Source organism: Pseudophryne corroboree, chromosome 5 (assembly GCF_028390025.1).
Source record: "Pseudophryne corroboree isolate aPseCor3 chromosome 5, aPseCor3.hap2, whole genome shotgun sequence".
Taxonomy (NCBI): domain Eukaryota; kingdom Metazoa; phylum Chordata; class Amphibia; order Anura; family Myobatrachidae; genus Pseudophryne; species Pseudophryne corroboree.
In genome coordinates, this window is record NC_086448.1 from 537691148 (window position 1) to 537715284 (window position 24137).

Genomic DNA, 24137 nt, shown 5'->3' on the forward strand with positions numbered 1-24137 from the left:
CAGGTAAGGCATGACATTGCTCTTTTACCTGCATGAGAGGAGAATCCTGGGGCGCACCAGTAGGCTCTTACCAATTTGCACATTCCCTCCTTGCCTAGATGAGTCAGCCCGTGAGCTGCTTCAGCCAGACATGGAAGATATGCTCTGGGGGCCACTGGTTTACCATGTCCATCCGTCCAGAGTCCTGAGGACTCCTGGCCACATCCCTTTGCCTTCCAGACTGCCTTTTCCTGTGTGGAACACAAATTTTGCATTTCACACAACTTCTGTGTGTTAATGGTATTAAATACCATCAATTGTGTGGTGTCTGTCTGTATGGGGGTAGCAGCTGCTAACTTAGCAGCTTCGTCTGCTCGGCTGTTACCAAGTGATACCGGGTCTTGGCTATATGTGTGTGCTTTACATTTGATAACAGCCACTCTGTCGGGTTCCTGTATCGCTGTTAGAAGCCTTTTTATGTGAGCTGCATGTGCTACCGGTGTACCAGCTGCCGTCATGAAATTTCTGAGACGCCATAGGGCTCCGAAATCATGGACTACCCCGAATGCGTATCTAGAATCGGTGTAGATATTGGCTGACTTACCCTTAGCCAATTCACATGCTCTGGTTAGGGCGACCAGTTCAGCAACCTGGGCGGAGTGAGGTGGGCCTAGCGGTTCCGCTTCTATGGTGTCTTGGTCATCTACGACTGCGTATCCAGTACACAAGTCTCCCGAGTCTGACTGTCTATGACAACTACCGTCCGTGTAGAACGTGAGTTCTGCATCTTCCAGTGGGTTGTCACTGATGTCAGGCCTTGCGGTAAAATTTTGGGTCAAATATTCCATACAATCATGTGTATCTTCCTTTGTATTAAATCCTCCTTCCCCATCACTCTCACCTTCCACCCTTTGTGCCTGACCAGGCACACCTGTGAGATATGTTGCAGGATTTAATGCACTGCATCTCCTTATGGTGATGTTTACGGGGGCCATTAGTGCCAATTCCCATCTTGTAAATCTCGCTGATGAGACGTGTCTGGTTTGGGCAGAATTCAATAAGGCTGACACTGCATGTGGCGTATGGATTGTGAGGTTGTGGCCTAGCACGACATCTTCGCTTTTTGTCACTAGCAATGCTATCGCAGCAACGCTTCGCAAGCATGTGGGGAGGGATCGCGCTACCGTGTCTAGCTGAGCGCTGTAGTATGCAACTGGCCTGCTGGCATCACCGTGTTTTTGGGTTAGTACTCCTGCCGCGCAACCAGCATTTTCTGTTCCGTATAGTTCAAAGGGTTTCCCATAGTCTGGCATACCTAGTGCTGGTGCCTGCGTTAGGCACTGTTTGAGTCTCTCAAATGCTGTTTCGGACTCGTCTGTATGCGAAATCCTATCAGGTTTGTTTGAGGAGACCATTTCCTGCAAAGGTAACGCTAAAATGGAAAACCCTGGGATCCAATTACGGCAATACCCACACATTCCTAAAAACGTTCTGATCTGTTGCTGGGTTTGTGGCAGAGTCATGTCTCTAATTGCTTGGATTCTATCAGCGGTCAGGTGTCTCAGTCCTTGTGTTAGACAGTGTCCCAAATATTTTACCTTAGTTTGGCATAATTGCAACTTGTGTCCGGTGTCTGAAAGATGAAACAGGAGCTGTTTCGTATCCTTCAGAGATGCTTCCAGTGAATCTGAACACAGTAATAAATCGTCCACATACTGTATCAATACTGATCCACTGTCTGGTTGGAAAGACTGTAAACAATCATGCAAAGCCTGGGAAAATATACTTGGACTATCTATGAAACCTTGGGGTAATCGAGTCCACGTGTATTGGACTCCTCTGTATGTGAATGCAAACAAATATTGGCTGTCAGGGTGCAGAGGTACCGAAAAGAAAGCGGAGCAGAGGTCAATAACAGTGAAAAATTTGGCAGTGGGAGGGATTTGCATTAGGATGACAGCTGGATTTGGCACTACGGGGAACTGACTCTCAACTATTTTGTTAATCCCCCTTAGATCCTGCACTAGTCTGTAACCCCTCCCCCCACTCTTTTTAACAGGGAAGATGGGACTATTGGCAGTGCTGGACGTTCTTACCAGAATGCCCTGTTGTAGCAAGCGCTCTATTACTGGGTAAACTCCTAACTCCACCTCTGGCTTCAGAGGATACTGTGGGATTTTTGGAGCTATCCTACCATCTTTTACTTGTACAACTACTGGAGCTACGTTTGCCATTAATCCAGTGTCCTGTCCGTCTTTTGTCCAAAGTGACTCTGGTATCTGAGATGTCATCTCTTCTATTTGGGATGGATTCCTATTTGTCATAATGGTATGTGACATTAATTTTGATGGGGAGTCTAACATGTCTCGCACTTCCTGAGCGTGTTTCTCAGGTATGTCCAAGAATACACCTTCAGGAGTACAATAAATGACGCACCCCATTTTACACAGTAAGTCTCTTCCCAGGAGATTGGTTGGTACCGATGCAGCCAGCAAAAAGGAATGCTTGGTATGCAAAGGTCCTATTGTAATCTCGGCTGGTTTGCTAACAGGGTAGTGCTGGACTACTCCTGTTACTCCCATGGCTGGAATTGTCCTACCAGTGGTTCTCATGCCCACTGTCGAATTTATCACTGACTTGGCCGCCCCTGTGTCTACAAGAAAGTTTAAAGTTTTACCAGCTACATTAATTGCGATCTCGGGTTCACTTCCAAGATTGGCAATTAATTTTACTGGCTGCAGATTACAGGTATGGCCACACCCCTATTGGGTATGGTGACCTCCCTGAATCCCGCTGGCAGCAACTACTTGTGAGGGAGATAGTTGGGAACTACCAGAGGCATGCCAGTCTCTGTTTGGGGGATATCTTTTTGTTTCCCCTGTATGTGGCTCATAACTCCGTTTCTGCGGACCTTGCTCCCAATGTCGTGTGTCGTGTCGTTGTCTAGGGGTTTGGTATGAGTTTCGTGGATTCTTTACTCTACAATCTCGTGCATAGTGTCCCTGTCTTTGACAAGAATAACATGTTACCATAGTTGACTTACCCACAGGGTTTGGTGGTACATACGCAGGCTGCTTTGTGGTCAAGGCCTGTATACTTACCGACATTAGCTTATCACTCTGCGACTCCCTGTGTCTGGTGATGTTTCGGTCGTGATCAATAGCAGCCTCTCTCAAAGTGGACACTGACAGACCTCGCCAACATGGTTGCGTGGTCTGTACCCTTGCCTTTAATGTTTCCTTCAAACCATCCATTAGTACAGATACTGCTACTTCTTGATGGTTTGGATTTGTCCTAATGTCCTCTATACCAGTGTACTTTGCCATTTCTAATAGTGCCCGGTGAAAATATTCTGCAACTGTTTCTGACTCTTTTTGTTTAATGGAAAATATTTTGTTCCATTTAACAACTGCTGGGAAATGCTCCTTTAACTGTAAGTTTATTCTTTTTACGTTATCTTTGTTGTACACATCTGTAAGAGGTACATCCAGATCTAGTCCACAATCAGCTAAAAATTGAGCTGAGTCGACATTGGAGGGTAAACAAGCTCTTAGCAATATCTGCCAATCTTTATTATTGGGCTCTAAAGTGTTTCCTAAGTCTGTGATGTATTTTTGGCTGGCAACTAAATCTTTTCTAGGGTCAGGGAATTCAGACACTATGGTCCTTAATTCCATTCGGGAAAATGGGCTGTACATGGCAATGTTCCTTATGGGAGTGGCTCCTGATGCGTCTGTTTTCCCATTTGGCACTGCTATTACTCTAACAGGTGTGATTCTAACAACCTCATTCTGTGTAGATTCTACAGGCTGTGGTGAAATAGTTTCAGCATAATGCATGGTGCCGTACTTACCAGTTGATACGACCTCACCTATCCCTCCGCTAGGGGCCTTTACTAATCTCGTGGGTGGAGCTGTGCCTACTGTGGTCTCTGCTATGGTGGCTGCTAGAGAGAGCGCTGAAATCGTTGCCGATTCGTCCTCTTGATCACACTCCTGAGGAAAGTTCAAAACAGGGTACAACTTGCACGGGTTAATACTTGCATGGGTTAATGGGTTAACATTATCATTAACATTTACACAGTTACTAAGTGATTTTGTGTTACACCTTAGTGCGTCTTTCTCCGCAATCAACTTCTCTCCTGATATGTATGGTGGCGGCGGGGCCGTGGCAATCAGTTTTCTGTTAGAGCCAGATCCCGCCGCCTGAGCCAAACCTCTCTGTATCTCACCTTCCTGTTGCCACAACTGTAAATAATCATAATGCTGGATTCGTCTCTTTGTTGATTTTATGAGACATATCCTCCTCCTTAAATTTTGTAACACCTCTGGGCTGAAGCTACCTATTCTTGGGAATTTCTCCCGGTCTTGTACCGTCATTCTCTCCCATTCATCACATAAAACCTCTGTGTGACTTCCATATTTCTCACACATTACGTACCTGGCCGATCCTACTGGACGGTTTACAGGATCAACCCGAACCGAGGTTGATCGCCCCCTACCTGAACAACTGGCCCCCGTAACTCTGCAGGCGTTGCTTGCTCTACCTCTGATCTCTATATCAAGGTCTTCAGCGAACCCTTACAGAAAACCAGATTGTTCACAATAGGCTGACGGTGGCGGTTTACCGAGTACCCCACTCACTCGCCCACGCCGACCAATGCGACCTGATCACACCGATATGGTGCTGGCGCACTCGACCCAGGGCACCTATAAAAACCTTTGTTTACTGGAACATGCGAGGGTTATCCGCAGAACACTTACTCTTTCCAGTAAAGGTGAGGTTGTCAGATAGTTCCTGAGTGACCAGCGAACTTCCCTTCTTGAAAAAATAAAAAATTACACAAATCACGTCAGAATGTACAAATAGCGTTTGTGACCCCTTTACTCTAATGGTACTAGGTCAGATTACTAACTACTGTACACAATTACGTGCGGTCCAGTCGTTCAGTACACAAACAACTAAGCTTATGTACGGAAAGACCAATGGAATCGAAACTTACGACTGCGAATTCCTTCAGCCAGAGCTTGTACGGCCTATATGGGTCTTGCACCAACCCTTCCTTTGGTGTTGTGCCTCTGAACTGTATAGCGGACTTCCCTGTTTACTGTACCTGGACCTGCTGGTCTACTATGACCTCCTGGTCTTGTTCTGTACGACCTCCTGGTCTGACCTCCTGGTCTTGTTCTATACTGGTCCGCTATACTCTAATGCTCAAAATTGTATATTTAACCAGAGATGCCTCCCTAGCCACCGTGCACGTCACTTACACGTATGTCTCTCACGAGTACTCGACTTTTCTTTTTGGTTCAACCTCTAAGTTATATAAACTTATGTAATACAAAAACACTCACTCATCACATGTACACTTTTGCTTCTATTTCTATTTCTGCGCAGAAATTTTTCTTTAGCCCAGCTGTGTTACCAATTAGAAGCAGGATCTGTTAATTTAAATTTCAGATTTCCAAAAATAGACTTGCGTTATTTATCGCCTGTGGCGCTATTTACCGCTTTGCGTTACTTATCGAGTTGCGTTAAAAAATCAACTTATCGTGACTTGAGCTACGTGGGCGTAACCGGACGCTCCGTTGCGTAATGTACGCTGCGTGCGTCGGCCTTTGGATTGCGTACGCAAGTCTTTGTTAGAGACACGTATACGCAAAGCAAAGATCCACCGTAACACAATTTATACTTTTATCAATGTAGATGATCCTTGATCATCTACCACACAAACACACTGACTTCGCCTTATCTCCCAGGCAAAACTGTGTGTTTGTCTATCTTTTAACTATATTACTCTTAAACTATGAAATAACGGCAAATCTCTTTTATCACTTCTATCAACTATAAAAACTGGCAGACAGGAGAGTGATATACGAAAATGAAAAAAAGAAAAAGAAATGCAGATATATATATATGTGCGTGCGTGTGTACGCAAGACAGAAAAAAATAAACAGTTTTAAAAGACACTAGCGTTTTGTTCTTACCTCCGGTTCCCGGATTCCTTCAGCACTCTTTTATCTAAGCGAAGCAGACGCTTATCCCGTCAGCACTACGAGACAACCTCCCGCCCTTTGCTGAGGGATAATTTCTGCTGATCTACCTAGTGCAGATATGTGAAGGACAGGACGAGCCGCCAATTGATAAAGCTAAATATTTATCATATATATAACCCAATATGAGGTCTTAGAACACTGTACGCTATCTACGTAAGAAGTACCGTAAGGGTACGCAAGTTGCGTATCGATCGCTTAGCCGTGATCGAGACGCTCAGGCGTCACGTTCACTCACGGCCAAGTGATCACAGGCAGGCACGCTATTGGCTGTTGACTATCGTAATGATTCGCTATAGCGTAGCGGCGCTCGGGACCACGAGGAGATCACCAGCGATGCAGACGCTCACAACGTTAAACCTTTATATCTATACCTTTGGCAATGAAATACACAGCAAACCTAAGTGTAGAGACAAAGTGTAAGTGCAACCTTGTGTAACCTGATTAACTACAAAGCTGCTTGAGCGTCACCGACGCTCAGGGAATACTTAACACTAAAAAGAATACACAGATACCTGGGCTTAGGGTCCGAAACCTATTATATGTATTTTGACTATTATACTTGCAAAAAAAGAATCACAGTACAAAGCATACACTACAATATAACATAAACCAACTAACCAGATAACTATACAGGAAATACAATACAATACAATTAAGTCTAATCAAGGGAAAATACGAGAGAAAGAGAAGAGAGGGAGAGAGAGAAATGGCTCACAGTAAGACAATATGATTACGGAGAGAACTTACGCACAAGGGGAAACGATCGCATGCGCCTCGATATCCAGCTCCCGATTATCAGCAATGAGAACCGTTGAAGAGAGTGAAGTTGGATATGGTCGGCCCGCTATTTATGCCCCACACACAATACAATTCAATGGTCCCTACAATCTCATTGTTCATTGGACACAGGAATTCGGCTCTGCATTATAACAAAAGGTCATAGGTTGATTCATACAGGTGGGCTGTGACTATTTCCAACTGCTCAGGTGGGAGGGAAACTGGGTTTCCCGCCGCATGGGTAATAAAGTGCAAATAAAGTAAATGTTCATAAACTTCTTATGTCCATAACTATTCGCACGAGCGATTGATATGCTTCAAACCAACACCGGAATATTTCTAATTAAATATTCTTCCGATGGATACTAAACACCACTGTATTACTCCTGTCTGACCCTTCGTATCAAACAAAGAGGGATTCCTCTGTTCATAAACATTCTATATTAACCAAACTTTCAGAATCTATCAAAGGGACCATGATCTACAAAATACATTATTACTGAAAATATGTTACGATTGAGTCGCATGCTACAACCACATAAACTCTACCGTAAATACGCATACCATGCGCCTGCGGGTGCCCGCGACTGTGAGTATGCGCACGTACGGGAGAGCGTACGCATGCGCAGCACGGACCTGTGTGAGGTGCAAATATGGTAGTGTGCCTAGAGATATTTTTCTGACTTTGACAAAAGGGGAGGAATTATTTGGCGTCGGTCTATCGGATCTGGTGGCCACGGCAACTGCCGGAAAATCCACCTTTTTACCTCAGACCCCCTCCCAACAGAAAAAGACACCGTCTTTTCAGCCGCAGTCCTTTCGGTCCTATAAGAACAAGCGGACAAAAGGACAGTCATATCTGCCTAGGGGCAGAGGAAGGGGTAAGAGAGGGCAGCAAGCAGCCCCTGCCCAGGAACAGAAGCCCTCCCAGGGTTCTGCAAAGCCCTCAGCATGACGCTGGGGCCTTACAAGCGGACTCAGGAACGGTGGGGGGTCGACTCAAGAATTTCAGCGCACAGTGGGCTTGCTCACAGGTGGACCCCTGGATTCTGCAGGTAGTATCTCAGGGTTACAGGTTGGAATTCGAGAAGTCTCCCCCTCGCCGGTTCCTAAAGTCTGCTTTGCCAACGCCTCCCTCAGACAGGGAGACGGTATTGGAAGCCATTCACAAGCTGTTTGCTCAGCAGGTGATAGTCAAGGTACCCCTCCTACAACAGGGAAAGGGGTATTACTCCACGCTATTTGTGGTACCGAAGCCGGACGGCTCGGTAAGACCTATTCTAAATCTGAAATCTTTGAACCTGTACATACAAAAATTCAAGTTCAAGATGGAGTCACTCAGAGCAGTGATAGCGAATCTGGAAGAAGGGGACTTTATGGTGTCCCTGGACATAAAGGATGCTTACCTGCATGTCCCAATTTGCCCTTCACATCAAGGGTACCTCAGGTTCGTGGTGCAAAACTGTCATTATCAGTTTCAGACGCTGCCGTTTGGATTGTCCACGGCACCTCGGGTCTTTACCAAGGTAATGGCCGAAATGATGATTCTTCTGCGAAGAAGAGGCGTATTAATTATCCCTTACTTGGACGATCTCCTGATAAGGGCAAGGTCCAGAGAACAGCTGGAGGACGGAGTAGCACTAACCCAAGTAGTGCTGCAACAACACGGGTGGATTCTGAATTTTCCAAAATCTCAGTTGAACCCGACAACACGTCTGCTGTTCCTGGGAATGATTCTGGACACGGTTCAGAAAAAGGTGTTTCTTCCGGAGGAGAAAGCCAGGGAGTTATCCGAACTTGTCAGGAACCTCCTAAAACCAGGGACAGTGTCTGTACATCAATGCACAAGAGTCCTGGGAAAGATGGTGGCTTCTTACGAAGCGATTCCATTCGGCAGATTCCACGCACGAACTTTTCAGTGGGATCTGCTGGACAAATGGTCCGGATCGCATCTGCAGATGCATCAGCGGATAACCTTATCGCCACGGACAAGGGTGTCTCTTCTGTGGTGGTTGCAGAGTGCTCATCTGTTAGAGGGCCGCAGATTCGGCATACAGGACTGGGTCCTGGTGACCACGGATGCCAGTCTGAGAGGCTGGGGAGCGGTCACACAAGGAAGAAACTTCCAGGGAGTATGGTCAAGCCTGGAGATGTCTCTTCACATAAATATACTGGAGCTAAGAGCGATTTACAATGCTCTAAGTCTGGCAAAACCCCTGCTTCAGGGTCAGCCGGTGTTGATCCAGTCGGACAACATCACGGCAGTCGCCCACGTAAACAGACAGGGCGGCACAAGAAGCAGGACAGCAATGGCAGAAGCTGAAAGGATTCTTCGCTGGGCGGAAGATCATGTGATAGCACTGTCAGCAGTATTCATTCCGGGAGTGGACAACTGGGAAGCAGACTTCCTCAGCAGACACGATCTACACCCGGGAGAGTGGGGACTTCATCCAGAAGTCTTCACACTGATTGCGCCAGGTCAAGAGATCCTCAGGCAATAGCTGTGGACGCTCTGGTAACACCGTGGGTGTTCCAGTCAGTGTATGTGTTCCCTCCTCTGCCTCTCATACCAAAAGTACTGAGAATTATACGGCAGAAGGGAGTAAGAACGATACTAGTGGCTCCGGATTGGCCAAGAAGAACTTGGTACCCGGAACTTCAAGAGATGCTCACGGAGGATCCGTGGCCTCTACCTCTAAGACGGGACCTGCTTCAGCAGGGACCGTGTCTATTCCAAGACTTACCGCGGCTGCGTTTGACGGCATGGCGGTTGAACGCCGAATTCTAAAGGAAAAAGGCATTCCGGAAGAGGTCATTCCTACACTGGTAAAAGCCAGGAAGGAGGTGACTGCACAACATTATCACCGCATTTGGAGAAAATATGTTGCGTGGTGTGAGGCCAGGAAGGCCCCCACGGAGGAATTTCAACTGGGTCGATTCCTACATTTCCTGCAAACAGGATTGTCTATGGGCCTCAAATTGGGGTCCATTAAGGTTCAAATTTCGGCCCTGTCGATTTTCTTCCAGAAAGAATTGGCTTCAGTTCCTGAAGTCCAGACTTTTGTAAAAAAAGTACTACATATACAGCCCCCGGTTGTGCCCCCAGTGGCACCGTGGGATCTTAATGTAGTCTTGGATTTTCTCAAATCCCATTGGTTTGAGCCGCTCAAATCGGTGGAGCTGAAGTATCTCACATGGAAAGTAACCATGCTACTGGCCCTGGCTTCAGCCAGGAGAGTATCAGAATTGGCGGCTTTATCATATAAGAGCCCATATCTGATTTTCCATACGGACAGGGCAGAACTGCGGACGCGTCCTCATTTTCTGCCTAAGGTGGTGTCAGCGTTTCACCTGAACCAGCCTATTGTGGTGCCTGCGGCTACTAACGAGTTGGAGGATTCCAAGTTGTTGGACGTGGTCCGGGCATTGAAAATATATATTTCAAGAACGGCGGGAGTCAGAAAGTCTGACTCACTGCTTATATTGTATGCACCCAACAAGATGGGTGCTCCTGCTTCTAAGCAGACGATTGCTCGTTGGATTTGTAGCACAATTCAACTTGCACATTCTGTGGCAGGCTTGCCACAACCTAAATCTGTCAAGGCCCATTCCACAAGGAAAGTGGGCTCATCCTGGGCGGCTGCCCGGGGAGTCTCGGCATTACAACTCTGCCGAGCTGCTACTTGGTCAGGGGCAAATACGTTTGCAAAATTCTACAAATTTGATACCCTGGCTGAGGAGGACCTTGAGTTCTCTCATTCGGTGCTGCAGAGTCATCCGCACTCTCCCGCCCGTTTGGGAGCTTTGGTATAATCCCCATGGTCCTGACGGAGTCCCCAGCATCCACTTAGGACGTTAGAGAAAATAAGAATTTACTTACCGATAATTCTATTTCTCGTAGTCCGTAGTGGATGCTGGGCGCCCATCCCAAGTGCGGATTGTCTGCAATACTTGTACATAGTTATTGTTACAAAAAAATCGGGTTGTTATTTGTTGTGAGCCGTCTGTTCAGAGGCTCCTACGTTTGTCATACTGTTAACTGGGTTCAGATCACAAGTTATACGGTGTGATTGGTGTGGCTGGTATGAGTCTTACCCGGGGTTCAATATCCTTCCTTATTGTGTACGCTCGTCCGGGCACAGTATCCTAACTGAGGCTTGGCGGAGGGTCATAGGGGGAGGAGCCAGTACACACCACCTGATACTAAAGCTTTATTTTTGTGCCCTGTCTCCTGCGGAGCCGCTAATCCCCATGGTCCTGACGGAGTCCCCAGCATCCACTACGGACTACGAGAAATAGAATTATCGGTAAGTAAATTCTTATTTTTTTTTTTTTTTGTAGAAAGAAGACTTCAAGGGCCGCAGCACAGGCACTTAAAAGTGCTTTTGTCAGTCTGACATATTGTGCTGCGGCTCCCTCACCTCCCCCAGGGGCGCTGCATACTCCCGCTCCCTGGTTGCCGGGTACTTACAGCGGAGGCGATCCAGTTCCATCAGGCACACTCACCGCCGCTGCTCTCCTGGTCGCATCATAGGGAGGAGGTAAGAGGGTTCCCCAGGTGGGACCCGCTGAAATCGCGATCCGGAGCGGTCTCCGGAGACGGACCGTGCCGCTGGCGTGGATACTGTGGCCGTGCAGGGATCCCACTAGGCCACCAGGGCAAGCGGCACAGGTCGGAGTTCTAAAAATCCATTTGATATAGGCCCCGCAGTACCCGGTGGTGAAGTCCAGCAGAGGGGATAAGGCTCTGACCTGTGGTCCCTCCCCCAGCCCCAGGTGCCAGCTACAACAGATGTTCCCGCCCTGGAGCTGCATCTCTGTCCCTCACTCCCTGTCAGCGTTTGGGCGCCATTACACAGAGCTGCCTGATCCTGGGACTGCTGAGCAAAGTCTCCTCTGTAAAGCCGCCTGCCTCATCAGCGCTGTGCATTTACAGGACACTTAAGTATTCTACATGTCATTTAGACAGTGTTAGTTAAGAAAAAGTGCATAACTACAGGTATATTTAGTACAAGTATCCTGTGATATGCATCCAGTATTTACTGTGCATTGTTATATCTGTATACATACATTGATTTACTTAGTATTGCGAGTCCAGTGCAGTTTTATTGTTTGTAATAATTTCTAATAATTTCTGCATTGTACATGTGACTGTGTGTGCCAATAGCTGCTGTGTGGTTCCTATTTCGTGTATCTCACACATATTGTTGTCCCTATATTCTGCACCCTGAAGGGGGCAAGTGTGTCAGGGTTCTAAGGATATACTACTTTGGTATTTTTCTCTGTGTATTTCAGTCACCATATACCACTTAATTCCTCTGTTTGTGCTCTGCATTTACAGTCACACTCCACAGGGGTTTTTTGTCAGGTGATTTGTTTGGCTATATTGTACTGTTACGCCCTAAGGCTATGGTTCCAAATAATGTCTGCGGGAGATCTGTGGCTGATCCTGCCTCATGCAGTACTGACGCCACGGATTTATCTGAGGAGAATATTCCAGCTGAGGGTCCAGGTACCGGGGGTTCTGTACCCCTCAGTCATTCTGCAGCACCTGTGGCACACCAAGACCCACCTTGGGCTGCTTTTTCTAATCTACTGACTACGTTAGTAATGAGACTTACTCCTCCTGTGGGACCTCCTGTGTCATTGCAGCCACATATTGTCCCTGCAGTTAATCCGGTATGGGCAGATACACTGTCCACTCAGCTGCAGCAATTAAATCAGTTTTTGGTTAAACAAAAACCTATACCTCGCCCTCTTAGGACCAAGGGGTCATCTAAGCGGGCCATTACTTCCTCACAATCCACGCATATTTCGGATACTTCATCCGATGAAGATGGCGTATATACTGACCCCTCAGACACTGATGCAGATGCGTCTGATGGGGAATCTATTACACAAGGTGGATGTTCCTGACCTCTTGGAGGCTATCAAACTGATTCTCCAGTTTGATGATGATTCTGAACCTCCAGATACGTCTAAGAAACCCGATAAGTTCAAGCGTCAGAAGGTCACTAAATTCGTTTTGCCACATTCTGACCATTTAGTTGACATACGTCAGGAATCCTGGGAGTCTCCAGGAAAGAAATTCTCCCTGTCTAAAAGGATGCTAGCTCGCTATCCTCTTGCTGCAGAGTTAAGTAAAATTTGGGAAACACCACCGCCGGTGGACTCGCACGTCTGGTGGTGTCATCTACTCTGCCTGTTACTACCGTCACCTCTCTGAAGGAACCGACGGATAAGCATGTGGAGGGTTGCTTGAAGTCTATTTACACTCTTGCGGGTGCTGTGCATAGACCTACTATAGCAGCTTCTTGGGCTGCAAAAGCTATTGAAGCCTGGGTTCAAGAAGTGGAAACGGAGCTATCTTCTAATTTTTCCGATAATGCCAGACAGTGGCCCTCATTCCAAGTTGATAGCTCGCTAGCTACTTTTAGCAGCCGTGAAAACGCATAGTTGCCGCCCACGGGGGAGTGTATTTTCGCTTTGCAAGTGTGCGATCGCATGTGCAGCCGAGCGGTACAAAAACATTTTGTGCAAAACAAGACCAGCCCTGTAGTTACTTATCCTGTGCGATGATTCTAGCGTCGGAGGTCCCGGAATTGACGTCAGATACCCGCCCTGCAAATGCCTGGTCACGCCTGCGTTCCCTACCACTCCCAGAAAATGGTCAGTTGACACCTATAAACGCTCTCTTCCTGTCAATCTCCTTGCATTCGGCTATGCGAATGGATTCGTCGCTAGAAGCATTGCACAGCAATGATGCTTTTTGTACCTGTACGGCGCGCGTGCGCATTGCGGTGCATACATATGCGCAGTTTTGCCGTTTTTTCACCTGATCACTGCGAAAATCAGCTGCGTGCGATTAACTCGGAATGACACCCAGTGTCTTTGATATATTACCACAGTCTCTCATTACATTCAGGAGGCAGCCTCTGATGCCGGTGTCTTGGCAGCCAAAGCGTCTGCTACGTCCATTCTGGCTCGCTGGATTCTGTGGTTGCGGTCCTAGTCTGTGGATCTGGACTTTAAAAAGACCTTGGAGGTGATCCCCCTTTAAGGGAGATATCCTTTTTGGGGAAGATCTGAACAAGATTGTTGCTGACTTAGCATCTGCTAAAACTGCATGTCTGCCGAGTATTAATCCTTCGGCTATGAAGGCAAAGAGTACCACCTTTCGACCTCCAAGTAAAGCAAAGGGTTAGGCGTACCCGAAACAGGCTCGCACTTCCAAAATCTCTAAGCCCAAACCTAAACGTTCCTTGGGCTGCCCGTTAGCCTGCTTCCACACCAGACAAGCCTGCTGCATGACGGGGCGGGCCTCCCCCTGGGGGACCCCAGGGTGGGAGGCCGACTTCATACCTGGGCAAACCGTAGGTTACAGACCACTTCAGACGCCTAGGCAAGGGAAGTCGTCACTCACGGATACGCCATCTCTTTCAAGGAACGTCCCCCTCGACAGTTTTGCTCGACAAACATCCCTTCGGATCCGGTAAAAGCAAAAACTCTCCATTTGGTGGTGCAATCCCTCCTGGACACAGGAGTGATAGTGCCGGTGCCTCTGGCTCAGAGAGGCAGAGGGTACTATTCCACGTTGCTCCTAGTTCCGAACCGAATGGTTCCTCCTGGCCCATTCTCAACCTCAGGTCTTTGAACAAATTTTGTGAAGGTGTCCAAATTCCGTATGGAAACTCTTCGCTCTATTGTTCTGGCCTTGGAGCCCATGGACTATATCGTATCCCTGGACATACAGGATGCTTAGCTACATATACCTATTGCTATGTCGCATCAGCAATACCTGCGGTTTGCTATTGGCAACCTACATTATCAATTCCAGGCCTTACTTTTTGGTCTGACCACAGCTCTGAGAATCTTCACCAAGGTCATGACTGCTCTGTACTGCTGTCAGGGTATCAGGATCCTGCCGTATCTGGATGACTTGTTGATCCTGGCGAACTCCCCAGAGGTTCTGCTCCGTCATCTGGAACTGACTGTCCAATTCCTACAAGACCACGGGTGGCTCATCAACTGGAAGAAATCCTCGCTGGTCCCTGCTCAGAGCATGGTGCACCTGGGGGCATTACTGGACACTCACAACCAACGGTTGTTCTCGTCTCCGGAGAAGGTCCTGAAACTTCAGGACAAGATAAAGTGCTTCCTAAATTGCCCACGTGTGTCGAAACACTCTGCAATGCAAGTACTAGGCCTCATGGTGGCGGCTTTCGACATGGTAGAGTACGCTCAATTTCATTCCCGCCCTCTGCAGAGGTTAATCCTTTTTAAGTGGGACGGCCTGCATCACCCGATCAAGACTCGCATGATCTCCTTGACTCCAGAGGTTTGCATGTCAATGGGCTGGTGGCTACAGGACCAACGATTGAGCGGGGGTCGTCCCTTCTGGATCTTCAACTGGGTCCTCTTAAAGATGGATGCCAGTCTGCGGGGTTGGGGCTCGGTGTTGGAGCAACACTGTCTTCAAGGTCGGTGGACCGGGAAGGAATCTCTCCTCCCGATAAACATTCTGGAGTTGCAGGCAGTGTTCAATGCTCTGAAACTGGCCCTGCCTCTGGTACAGAACAGGCCTGTTAAAGTACAGTTGGACAACGCCATCACGGTTGCATACATAAATCAAGGCGGCACTCGAAGCCGCATGGCGATGCGGGAAGTGTCAAAGATTCTTCTGTGGGTGGAACCCCATCTGCCAGCCATATCGGCAGTGTTCATTCTGGGGGTCATCAACTGGGAAGCGGACTTCCTCAGTCGTCGGGACGTACACGCCGGAGAGTGAATCCTTCATCTGGAAGTCTTTCAACTCCTAGTGGACAAGTGGGTCCTACCAGATGTAGACCTGATGGCGTCTCGACACAATCACAAGGTTCCGGTCTTCGGCGCAAGGACAAAAGATCCTCAAGCAGCGTTTATGGACGCACTGGCAATTCCATGGAACTTTCGGCTGCCATACATGTTCCCTCCAGTGTCACTCTGCCCAGGGTAATAAGGAAGTTGAAGCAAGAAGGCGGATTACGACTTCTAATCGCTCCAGCGTGGCCCAGACGGCATTGGTTCTCAGACTTGCAGGGTCTCTCGATAGAGCGTTCTCTTCTACCTCCGCAACGCCCAGACCTCCTCATTCAGGGCCCTTGTGTATACCAGGATCTGGCCCGACTTGCTTTGATGGCGTGGCCCTTGAAGCTTCAGTTCTGAGGGCCAAGGGATTTTCTGAGGCGGTCATTCAAACGATGTTGAAGGCCTGTAAACTGGCTTCGGCTCTGGTTTATTATAGGGTCTGGAATTCTTATTTCACCTGGTATGCAGCTAAGAATTATGATGCGTACAAGTTCAGTACTGCCAAACTTTTGGCTTTTCTGCAACAGGGCCTGGACTTGGGCCTTCGTCTGGCCTCCCTCAAGGTTCATATTTCAGTATTGTCGGTATGATTTCACAGTAAAAATTGCAACTCTGCCTGACGTTCATACTTTCACTCAGGGTGTTTTACGGATTCAACCTCCCTATGTCCCTCCTGTGGCTTCTTGGAATTTGTCGGTTGTTCTGGATACGCTACAAGAGTCTCCGTTTGAACCTCTTCAGTCTGTGGATCTTAAATGGTTTACACTTAAGGTCTTATTTATGCTGGCTATTGCCTCTGCTAGAAGGGTTTCAGACTTGGGTGCCTTATCCTATCTGTTACCTTTTCTGATTTTTCACCGTGACCGTGTGGTTCTTAGAACTCGCCCTGGTTATCTGCCTAAGGTGGTGTCGTCTTTCCACTTTAACCAAGAGATTGTGGTTCCGGCCTTTATATCTCCTGGTTTGTCCTCCAAAGAACGCTCTTTGGATGTGGTACGGGCTCTCCGTATATATGTGAAGAGAACTGTCTCTCTTAGGAGATCTGATTCTCCCTTTGTCCTTTTTGGTTTTCACAAACGTGGCTGACCTGCGAATAAGCAGACCTCTGCCAGATGGATTAGATTGGTGATTGCACAAGCTTATGTACAGGCTGGACTTCCAGCTCCTGCTACTATCAAAGCCCATTCTACTCTGTCTGTTGGACCTGCTTGGGCGGCCCGCCGTGGCACGTCCCTAGAACAATTGTGCAAGGTGACTACGTGGTCCTCAGTGAACATGTTCATCAGGTTCTATGCCTTTTGATACTTCCACCTCCCAGGATGCTTCCTTTGGATGCCGGGTTCTTGTGCCCACTACAGTGCGTCCCCTCCCATGAGGAACTGCTTTAGGACATCCCCCAATGTAATTCCATGTGGAATCACAGTGTACACCGCTGCAGAAAAGGAGATTTATGGTAAGAACTTATTGTTGTTAAATCTTTCTGTGAGGTACACTGGATTCCACAGGGTGCCCACCCTGATGCACTTAGCTTCTTTGGGTTTGTATGGCATTATCCGCTGGTACCGTCTCCTGTTGTGAGAATGTGGTTGTCTGTGGCAACTAACTATTGTCATCTCTCTTACCTTCTACTGCATTGCACTGGTTAACAAAACTGAGCTCCAGTGCCTGGAGTCGGGGATATAGAGGAGGCGGCGCTATGCATCCTGGGAACAGTCAAAGCTTTTAGCCTGTTGGTGCCTCGGCTCAAGATCCAACTCTACACCCCAATGTAATTCCCTGTGGAATCCAGTGTACCTCGCAGAAAGAGATTTAACATATGTAAGTTCTTACCATAAATCTCCTTATTGCAAAGGACATCTCTTATCGGAACAGTTGTCCTTTGCAATTTTAATCAGAATTGTGCAAGCATACTGCATTACTAAATGGCAGGTTGTATCATATTCAAGATGCAGTGGTTGATGCATCCCACCCCTGGTGTCTGACATTGCAGCCTCACACTGCTGCTGCACACAGAATACTTGTACTAGTATTATTACTGTTTATTTAGAGTATCCTGATACAAATATAACTTACAATGACATGAAAATGAAGGTAATGATGACCCTGTGCCCAACGAGATGAGAAAATTCTTCCTTGACATCACTCTGCAAATTTTGGGCTCCAGGCAGTTGATGGCTATAGTTCTAGGTCTAGGTACAGTGCTAAGTCCTGGCTACTTAATATTATTATTATTATTATTCTTTATTTATATGGCGCCACATACGATCCGCAGCGCCCAATTACAGAGTAAACAAATAAGCAAAACATGAAGACAGTGACTTACAGTTCAATACAATATAGGACAAGTACAGGGTGTATAAACATAGCTGTGTCCGTAAACAGCACTGAAATAAGTATCAGGGTGGCAGAAAATGGAAAGATTTGGTCCCATCAAAGAGAGTATTGAAAAGACGATAAGTTAAGTAAGAGACGTAAAAGCACATGAGGGAAGAGGACCCTGCTCGTGAGAGCTTACATTCTAAAGGACGTACAGTTTGTTATTGGAGTGCTGGGTCCCAACACTAGGTAATTACAGGTACAATATTAGGTCCTAGATTCAGGTAGTTGGTAATTACATGTACAGCACTACATCCTGGCTATGGATAGGAGATGAGCAAAGCTGATATACAGTAACATACAATTACTGTTTTGACTATAGGCATGGAAATGGCCACATTACTTTAAAGGTTTTCTGTTGGTAAGAACCAATACATTAGTAATAGTTGCTGCAATTATACATATGACTAGAGTGGTTATGTAGTATGTAGGGCTCTCCATAGTGGTAATCATAATTTTAGGAACTTATAATATTTGCGTGTTACTTTAATGTTGCAGTAGATGATTATGTAAATGCTGATAAGCAATGATGCCTTTGAAGGTAGCTGGTACGGCTAGTGGCTGATGCTAGTGTTTCTGCTTATTGCAGTATCCATACACTTCTAGGCAGTACGCCAGGACATACATACACAGAAGTTATTTACATGTGCCTTTTGAAAACTAGTGGTTTAGATAATGTTTTCTTACGGCTATAGCAGTAATGACACCGCTTGCATTGTGTCTTAATACAGCACTTGGCAACACCTGAGGCATTTTCCAGGAATCCTTCTCGTGTGTGGGAATTCTATCATTACCGGAGAGAAGTGATGCTAACAAAAAGTCCAAACCCAGCACACTTGGCCATTGCGGAGTGTGAGTCTCGGCTTCGTAAACAGGGGAGAAAAGTGGTGGTGATCACGCAGAACATTGATGAGCTGCATCGTAAGGCAGGCACACGCAATCTGTTTGAAATCCATGGTAAGCATTTGTGTTTAACCCATTAATGACTGGAGGTATTTTGTGTGTATATGTGTATACCTGTATAACTCTAATACGGTATGGCTTGTTAGCGACTTTAAAACTTCTTTTAATTCATCAATAAAACTGTCCATATTCTTATTTCAAACATCACACTGCATTAGAAGCTATGTGGACACCATATAAATGAAATCTGTATTTGTTAAGGACGTGTTTTTTTTATTTATTTAGGTAGCCTGTTTAAGACCCGATGTACAGCTTGTGGCAGTGTAAAAGAAAACTACAAGAGCCCAGTTTGCCCTGCTCTTGAAGGAAAGGGGTAACATGTACACTAGTCACAACTGCATTGCATTTCTTTGTCTGAGCTGCTTACAGTGTTTGGTTTGTGTGTTTTCTCCGATGTGGTATCTGAGCATGGATTATGTTTAATGTTACGGCATTGGCTAGTCATCACCATTATGGCTGTCCACGTGTAGTAGGGAGATTGGCCTGATATCGCAGCTCTTGTTCTGGAAACACATACCCAGTTGTCTGGCGATGGTGAAAAGATGATTTCTGTCAGCCTGGGAGAGCAAGTGGTCATCTTCCAACTACTGTGATAGTCCTTGCTCATGCTGGAAGTGATCTGGGCACTTGCTGAACCTCTTCTAATATGGTCATGTCTGCATTTAGATTAGCCAGCTAAAGATGTTTTAAATATTTATAAAGTACATTTTTGTTTTCATTAGTGCCCCTGAGCCTGAGGCACAAGAAGCTGCAATCCCAGTAGAAGACCTTCCGCGGTGAGTATTTTGGGAAGGCATGGGTTTCCAAATTACTGTCCTTGTCACTCCTCTCCATTCTCCTGTGTAGGGTTTACTTTTTCTGTGACATTTACCCAGATACATTATCACTATGAACATTTACTTAGGTAGAGCCAGTATACTCCACAGCACTTTGCAGTTGAGCACAAACAGTAATAAAAGAAGACTGGCTATTGACCATCTATAGCTATAAACTCTTTGTAAGTGCAAAGTCTAGAGATCAGGAGTGGGAGAAATACAGAACTGTTTCCTACTTTGCCATTGTATGTGCATGCTAGAAGCTAAGACAGTCTTGTATTTATGCACAGGTGTGAAGAAAATGGCTGCAATGGTCTCCTCCGACCTAATGTTGTCTGGTTTGGAGAGACCTTGGACTCCAATCTCCTAGCAGAAGTGGAAAAAGAATTGGAAATATGTGACCTATGTTTGGTGGTGAGTGGGGATATCTAATAGAGGCTGTGTTATGCTGGAAACACAACTGCCAACGTGCAAAGATGTGTCTACGGCACATAAAGTATTCACACATCACTTATCTTCATCATTTATATGTGCTTGCATAACATCTATTTAGTTAGTTGAGCATGGTGTTTCTTCTACATAGATCCATTTTCTCCAAGGTATGCTGATATTGGGGGTAATTCAGACCTGATGGCTGTGCTAATTTTGTTGCCCTGCGTTCAGATAGTCACCGCCCAAGGGGAGTGTAAATTCAACTGTGCGATTGCACCACACTCGCCATCGAATGATTTTACCACTGTGTGCAGTCTGTGCGCAGCCCAGGACTTACTCCTACAATGCAATAAGAACAGGCTGATCGGGTCCGAAGCTGACATCACACACCCTCCCTGAAAATGCGTGTGAACACCCGCGTTTTTCCGGACACACCCAGTAAACGGTCAGTTACCACCCACAAATGGCCTCTTCCTGTCAATAATCACCTTGCGAACGCCTGTGTGATCGAAATTTCCGCACCAGCCTGTCACTGTTCGCCGATGCCTGTTGTTTGGTGATGTGAGTGCGCATAGCATGCATACGCATGCGCAGTCTATCGATAATCGCCATACAAAAACGCACAGCAGCGATCAGGTCTGAATCGGGCCCACTGTTCTTGTAGTTATATAAGATGGAGTATGTTTAGATGCAGCATAAGATACAGTCCGAAGTGCCAGACTGAATATGCCCATTCATTATATAGAATGGCAAGTAGAACGTGCTATGTCTCTGCTGTTCATTATCTGTACTCCACTGACCATTATATGTATTCCTGCGCAGGTTGGGACTTCTTCTGTTGTCTATCCTGCTGCCATGTTTGCACCACAAGTAGCTGCTAGAGGTGTGCCTGTTGCGGAGTTCAACATGGAAAGCACGCCGGCAACGATGGGATTTACGTAAGAACAGTTTAAAAGATATTTGTAAAATTAAGTTATTCCTATTATGCCACAGTCGAAAATAAATAGTTTTTGTTATTATGTTATGTATGAAATGTATTCTAAATGAAACGCCTATAAATTGCATACAAATCTACATATGACACACTGCAACACATTATGTATAGCATAAAGCAAACGCAAGATGCAGATGGGCTTATCCAAATGTTATAAATGTCAATAATGGTGTAGTTACAGAAGAAAAATAATATCTCTTTTAATTCTTTTTTTATCTGTTTAGTTTTCATTTCCAGGGACCTTGTGGAACGACATTGCCTCCTGCACTTGCTCGCCATGATACTGAAATAATCTCATGAATATTAAGTTGCAAATGGATGCCACTGATTTTTTTGGTGTTTGAATAAAGCAAGAATACATTCTGCAAGATGGAGGACTCATCTGGAACATTGATGTATTGCCAACGTGGCTGGTCCTGTTGTCCCTTCTAGAACATTGTCCAGCTGTACTATGCACTTAGTAACCGAATTACCTGTATTTTATGATTGAGGATACAGAGACAGTCAGCAAAAATGTGAATCTGATTATAAAACTGATTTACTGATTTGCTGTTACTGTTAAATCTTGTGTTTGCTGCAAAGGAGAGGTGGGTTTTTTTGTTTTTGTATATTTTAGAAAATTGCCTGGCACTTCCTACTGAACATAATAATAATTTAACTATACATTGTGTTTCTTGGATGCATTGATCTTTCCATTAATGACAAACGCATAAACAACACCAAATGATTGCATTAATTAACCAGGTAAAGATATTACTTTCATATATTCTATATTACTAAAAAAACAAATTGTAATACTTTTCCTTTAATGCACACATACAACGTTGTTTATAACACACTAAAACATTTGTCATGTTTACAATAAAAGGAAGTTGGGCACTCTTATGTTACAAGTTTAGTGCAGATGGGGGGTATTCAATCATGTGGGTGAAAATGGGAGGTAGCCTCAGGCTTTAACACTCGAGGCTATTCAGTTGCACTCCCGATTTCCTCCGTGTGGTTAACCACAAGTAGCTTGTTAAAAGTTCACGGATTTGTGCGTTAACAGGGTCGCGGCACCCATTAACCCCCCAGTTATCGTGGCTTTTTTTCCCCAACCTGCTGAGGCAGGTGAAAATAAATAATCCCTGATAACTCCTTGCTTGGGGGCTAATTGGATAGCACCGCGGCTAATTGAATTCTGCCCTACAGTATGTCATTTTTGAGTCAAGTTGTTTGGATTTGTTCAGTTTCACATACAAACTATTTTGTGTACAATTGTATCACAGCTTTACTGAAGCTTTTATTACTCCTGGAGTCCTGGCAATAAACTGTTATAATCAAAATTAAACAGTCATTATACTTAATTTTAGAAATCCATTAAAAATGTTGTTTCTCAAGTATCCATAAGGGATATTGGGGAATCTAGTACGATGGGGTATAGACGGGGGATCAAAGGAGCCAGTGCACATTCCATTTCTTCATTTGGATGTGCTGGCTCCTCCCCTCTATGCCCCCTCCCACGGCAGTTTAGAAAAAAGTGCCCTCAGGAGAGGATGCACATCTCTGAGCTCCAGAGAGTTCTCTTCAATTTCTTTTTTATGTTTGTTATTTTCGGTATGCTGTTTGGGCAACAGCATACCTGCACCTTGGGAGTTAGGGGGGGCGGTCACCGACCTTCCGAGGTGCAGAGCCGCTTCCCCGCTGCAGGACCACCTGAGGGGTTGTTGTTCAGTAGGGCATTGCGCCTTGGCTGTCACAGCCACAGCACGAGGCACACCCCTAACGCTGCCTGAAGGTGACATCGGTGGGGAGTACACACCGGGGGCCCTGCTAGGGGGGTCCCCCGGTACACTGTGCGGCTGACCACGAGTGCGGCGTACATGATCCCCCATGTAGAATGGCACAAAAACACTTTGACTAGCACTACTTGTGATGTTTTTAACTTATATGGAGACTTTGCCAGTATAATATACCTCTGTAACTCCGGCGCAATTGGAGGAGGCAGAGCTACATCAGAGCGGGACCGAAGGCATTATGGCACCTTCCTCTGCTTACTGCAGCCAGTCTCAGCACACACAGCGCTCCCTGATTAATCAGCCACGCTGGATATCTGGTACAGGATGTAGCAAAGGGGGAGAACCGCTTGTGTACACTGTCTGGGTCCTCTTTAGGACAGGATTTGTTAGTGTTTACTGTAATATAGTAAGCTGACAGCCTCACTGGGGCTGTACAGCTACGGGTGTGCTGGTGTCCTCCTCTCTATGTGGCTCCTCTCACATACAGTAGGGCAGGCTTGCAATATAACTGTGTATGTTATTGTGCTTACTGTGAAACATGGGTAAACACAAGCTGTGCAGTGTATACCACACCAGATTCTCTCCATTATCTACTGATTCTGTTTCCTGTGACCAATGCAGCCAATCGTCACAAATCAGTGAAGGGGCTGGGAGAGAGGGTCCAGAGCCCCACTGGCTAGGGTCTCTTAAAACTATAGAAGGCTCTGCTACAACAACAAGCTGTTGCAGATTTAGCTGCTAGGGCAGATACAGCACAGCCCCCCTCTCTCATGCAGGTCCACAGAAGCGTGGGTTACCTGCTCTACTCTCTGATACAGATGAGTATATATATAGGAGGATGGGGATGACTTGGATCCCGTTAGTGAGGAACCCGATTCTGCTCAGGGTATTGAACCCCTAATTCTGGCTATGCGGGATGTGTTAAAGCTACTTCTAGAGGACGCTGCGTCACAGCAGTCGTTTTTCTTTACACAAAACAAGCCTAATGTCACTTTCCCTGACTCTACAGAGTAAGATGACCTATTCAAGCTGGACTGGAAAAATCCAGACAAGAAATTCCAAGTGGCAAAAAAAAAATTTGTGCACTTTCCCATTTGCTCCTGAAGGTAGGAAATTTTGG

General features: G+C 46.1%; 1 protein-coding gene across 5 annotated transcripts in view; it reads left to right on the plus strand.

Moving 5' to 3' along the window:
- The window catches only part of SIRT5 (sirtuin 5), a 90684-nt gene extending 68115 nt beyond the window's left edge, over positions 1 to 22569 (plus strand). For all 5 annotated transcript variants that reach the window (XM_063923191.1, XM_063923189.1, XM_063923190.1 and 2 more), the window contains exons 4-9: positions 18767 to 18992; positions 19224 to 19311; positions 19721 to 19774; positions 20104 to 20227; positions 21068 to 21183; positions 21464 to 22569. In XM_063923191.1, coding sequence (XP_063779261.1) covers positions 18767 to 18992; positions 19224 to 19311; positions 19721 to 19774; positions 20104 to 20227; positions 21068 to 21183; positions 21464 to 21539 — 684 coding nt within the window. In that variant the 3' untranslated portion in view covers positions 21540 to 22569. The remainder of the gene's footprint in view (positions 1 to 18766; positions 18993 to 19223; positions 19312 to 19720; positions 19775 to 20103; positions 20228 to 21067; positions 21184 to 21463) is intronic.
- Positions 22570 to 24137: the final 1568 nt, after the last annotated feature.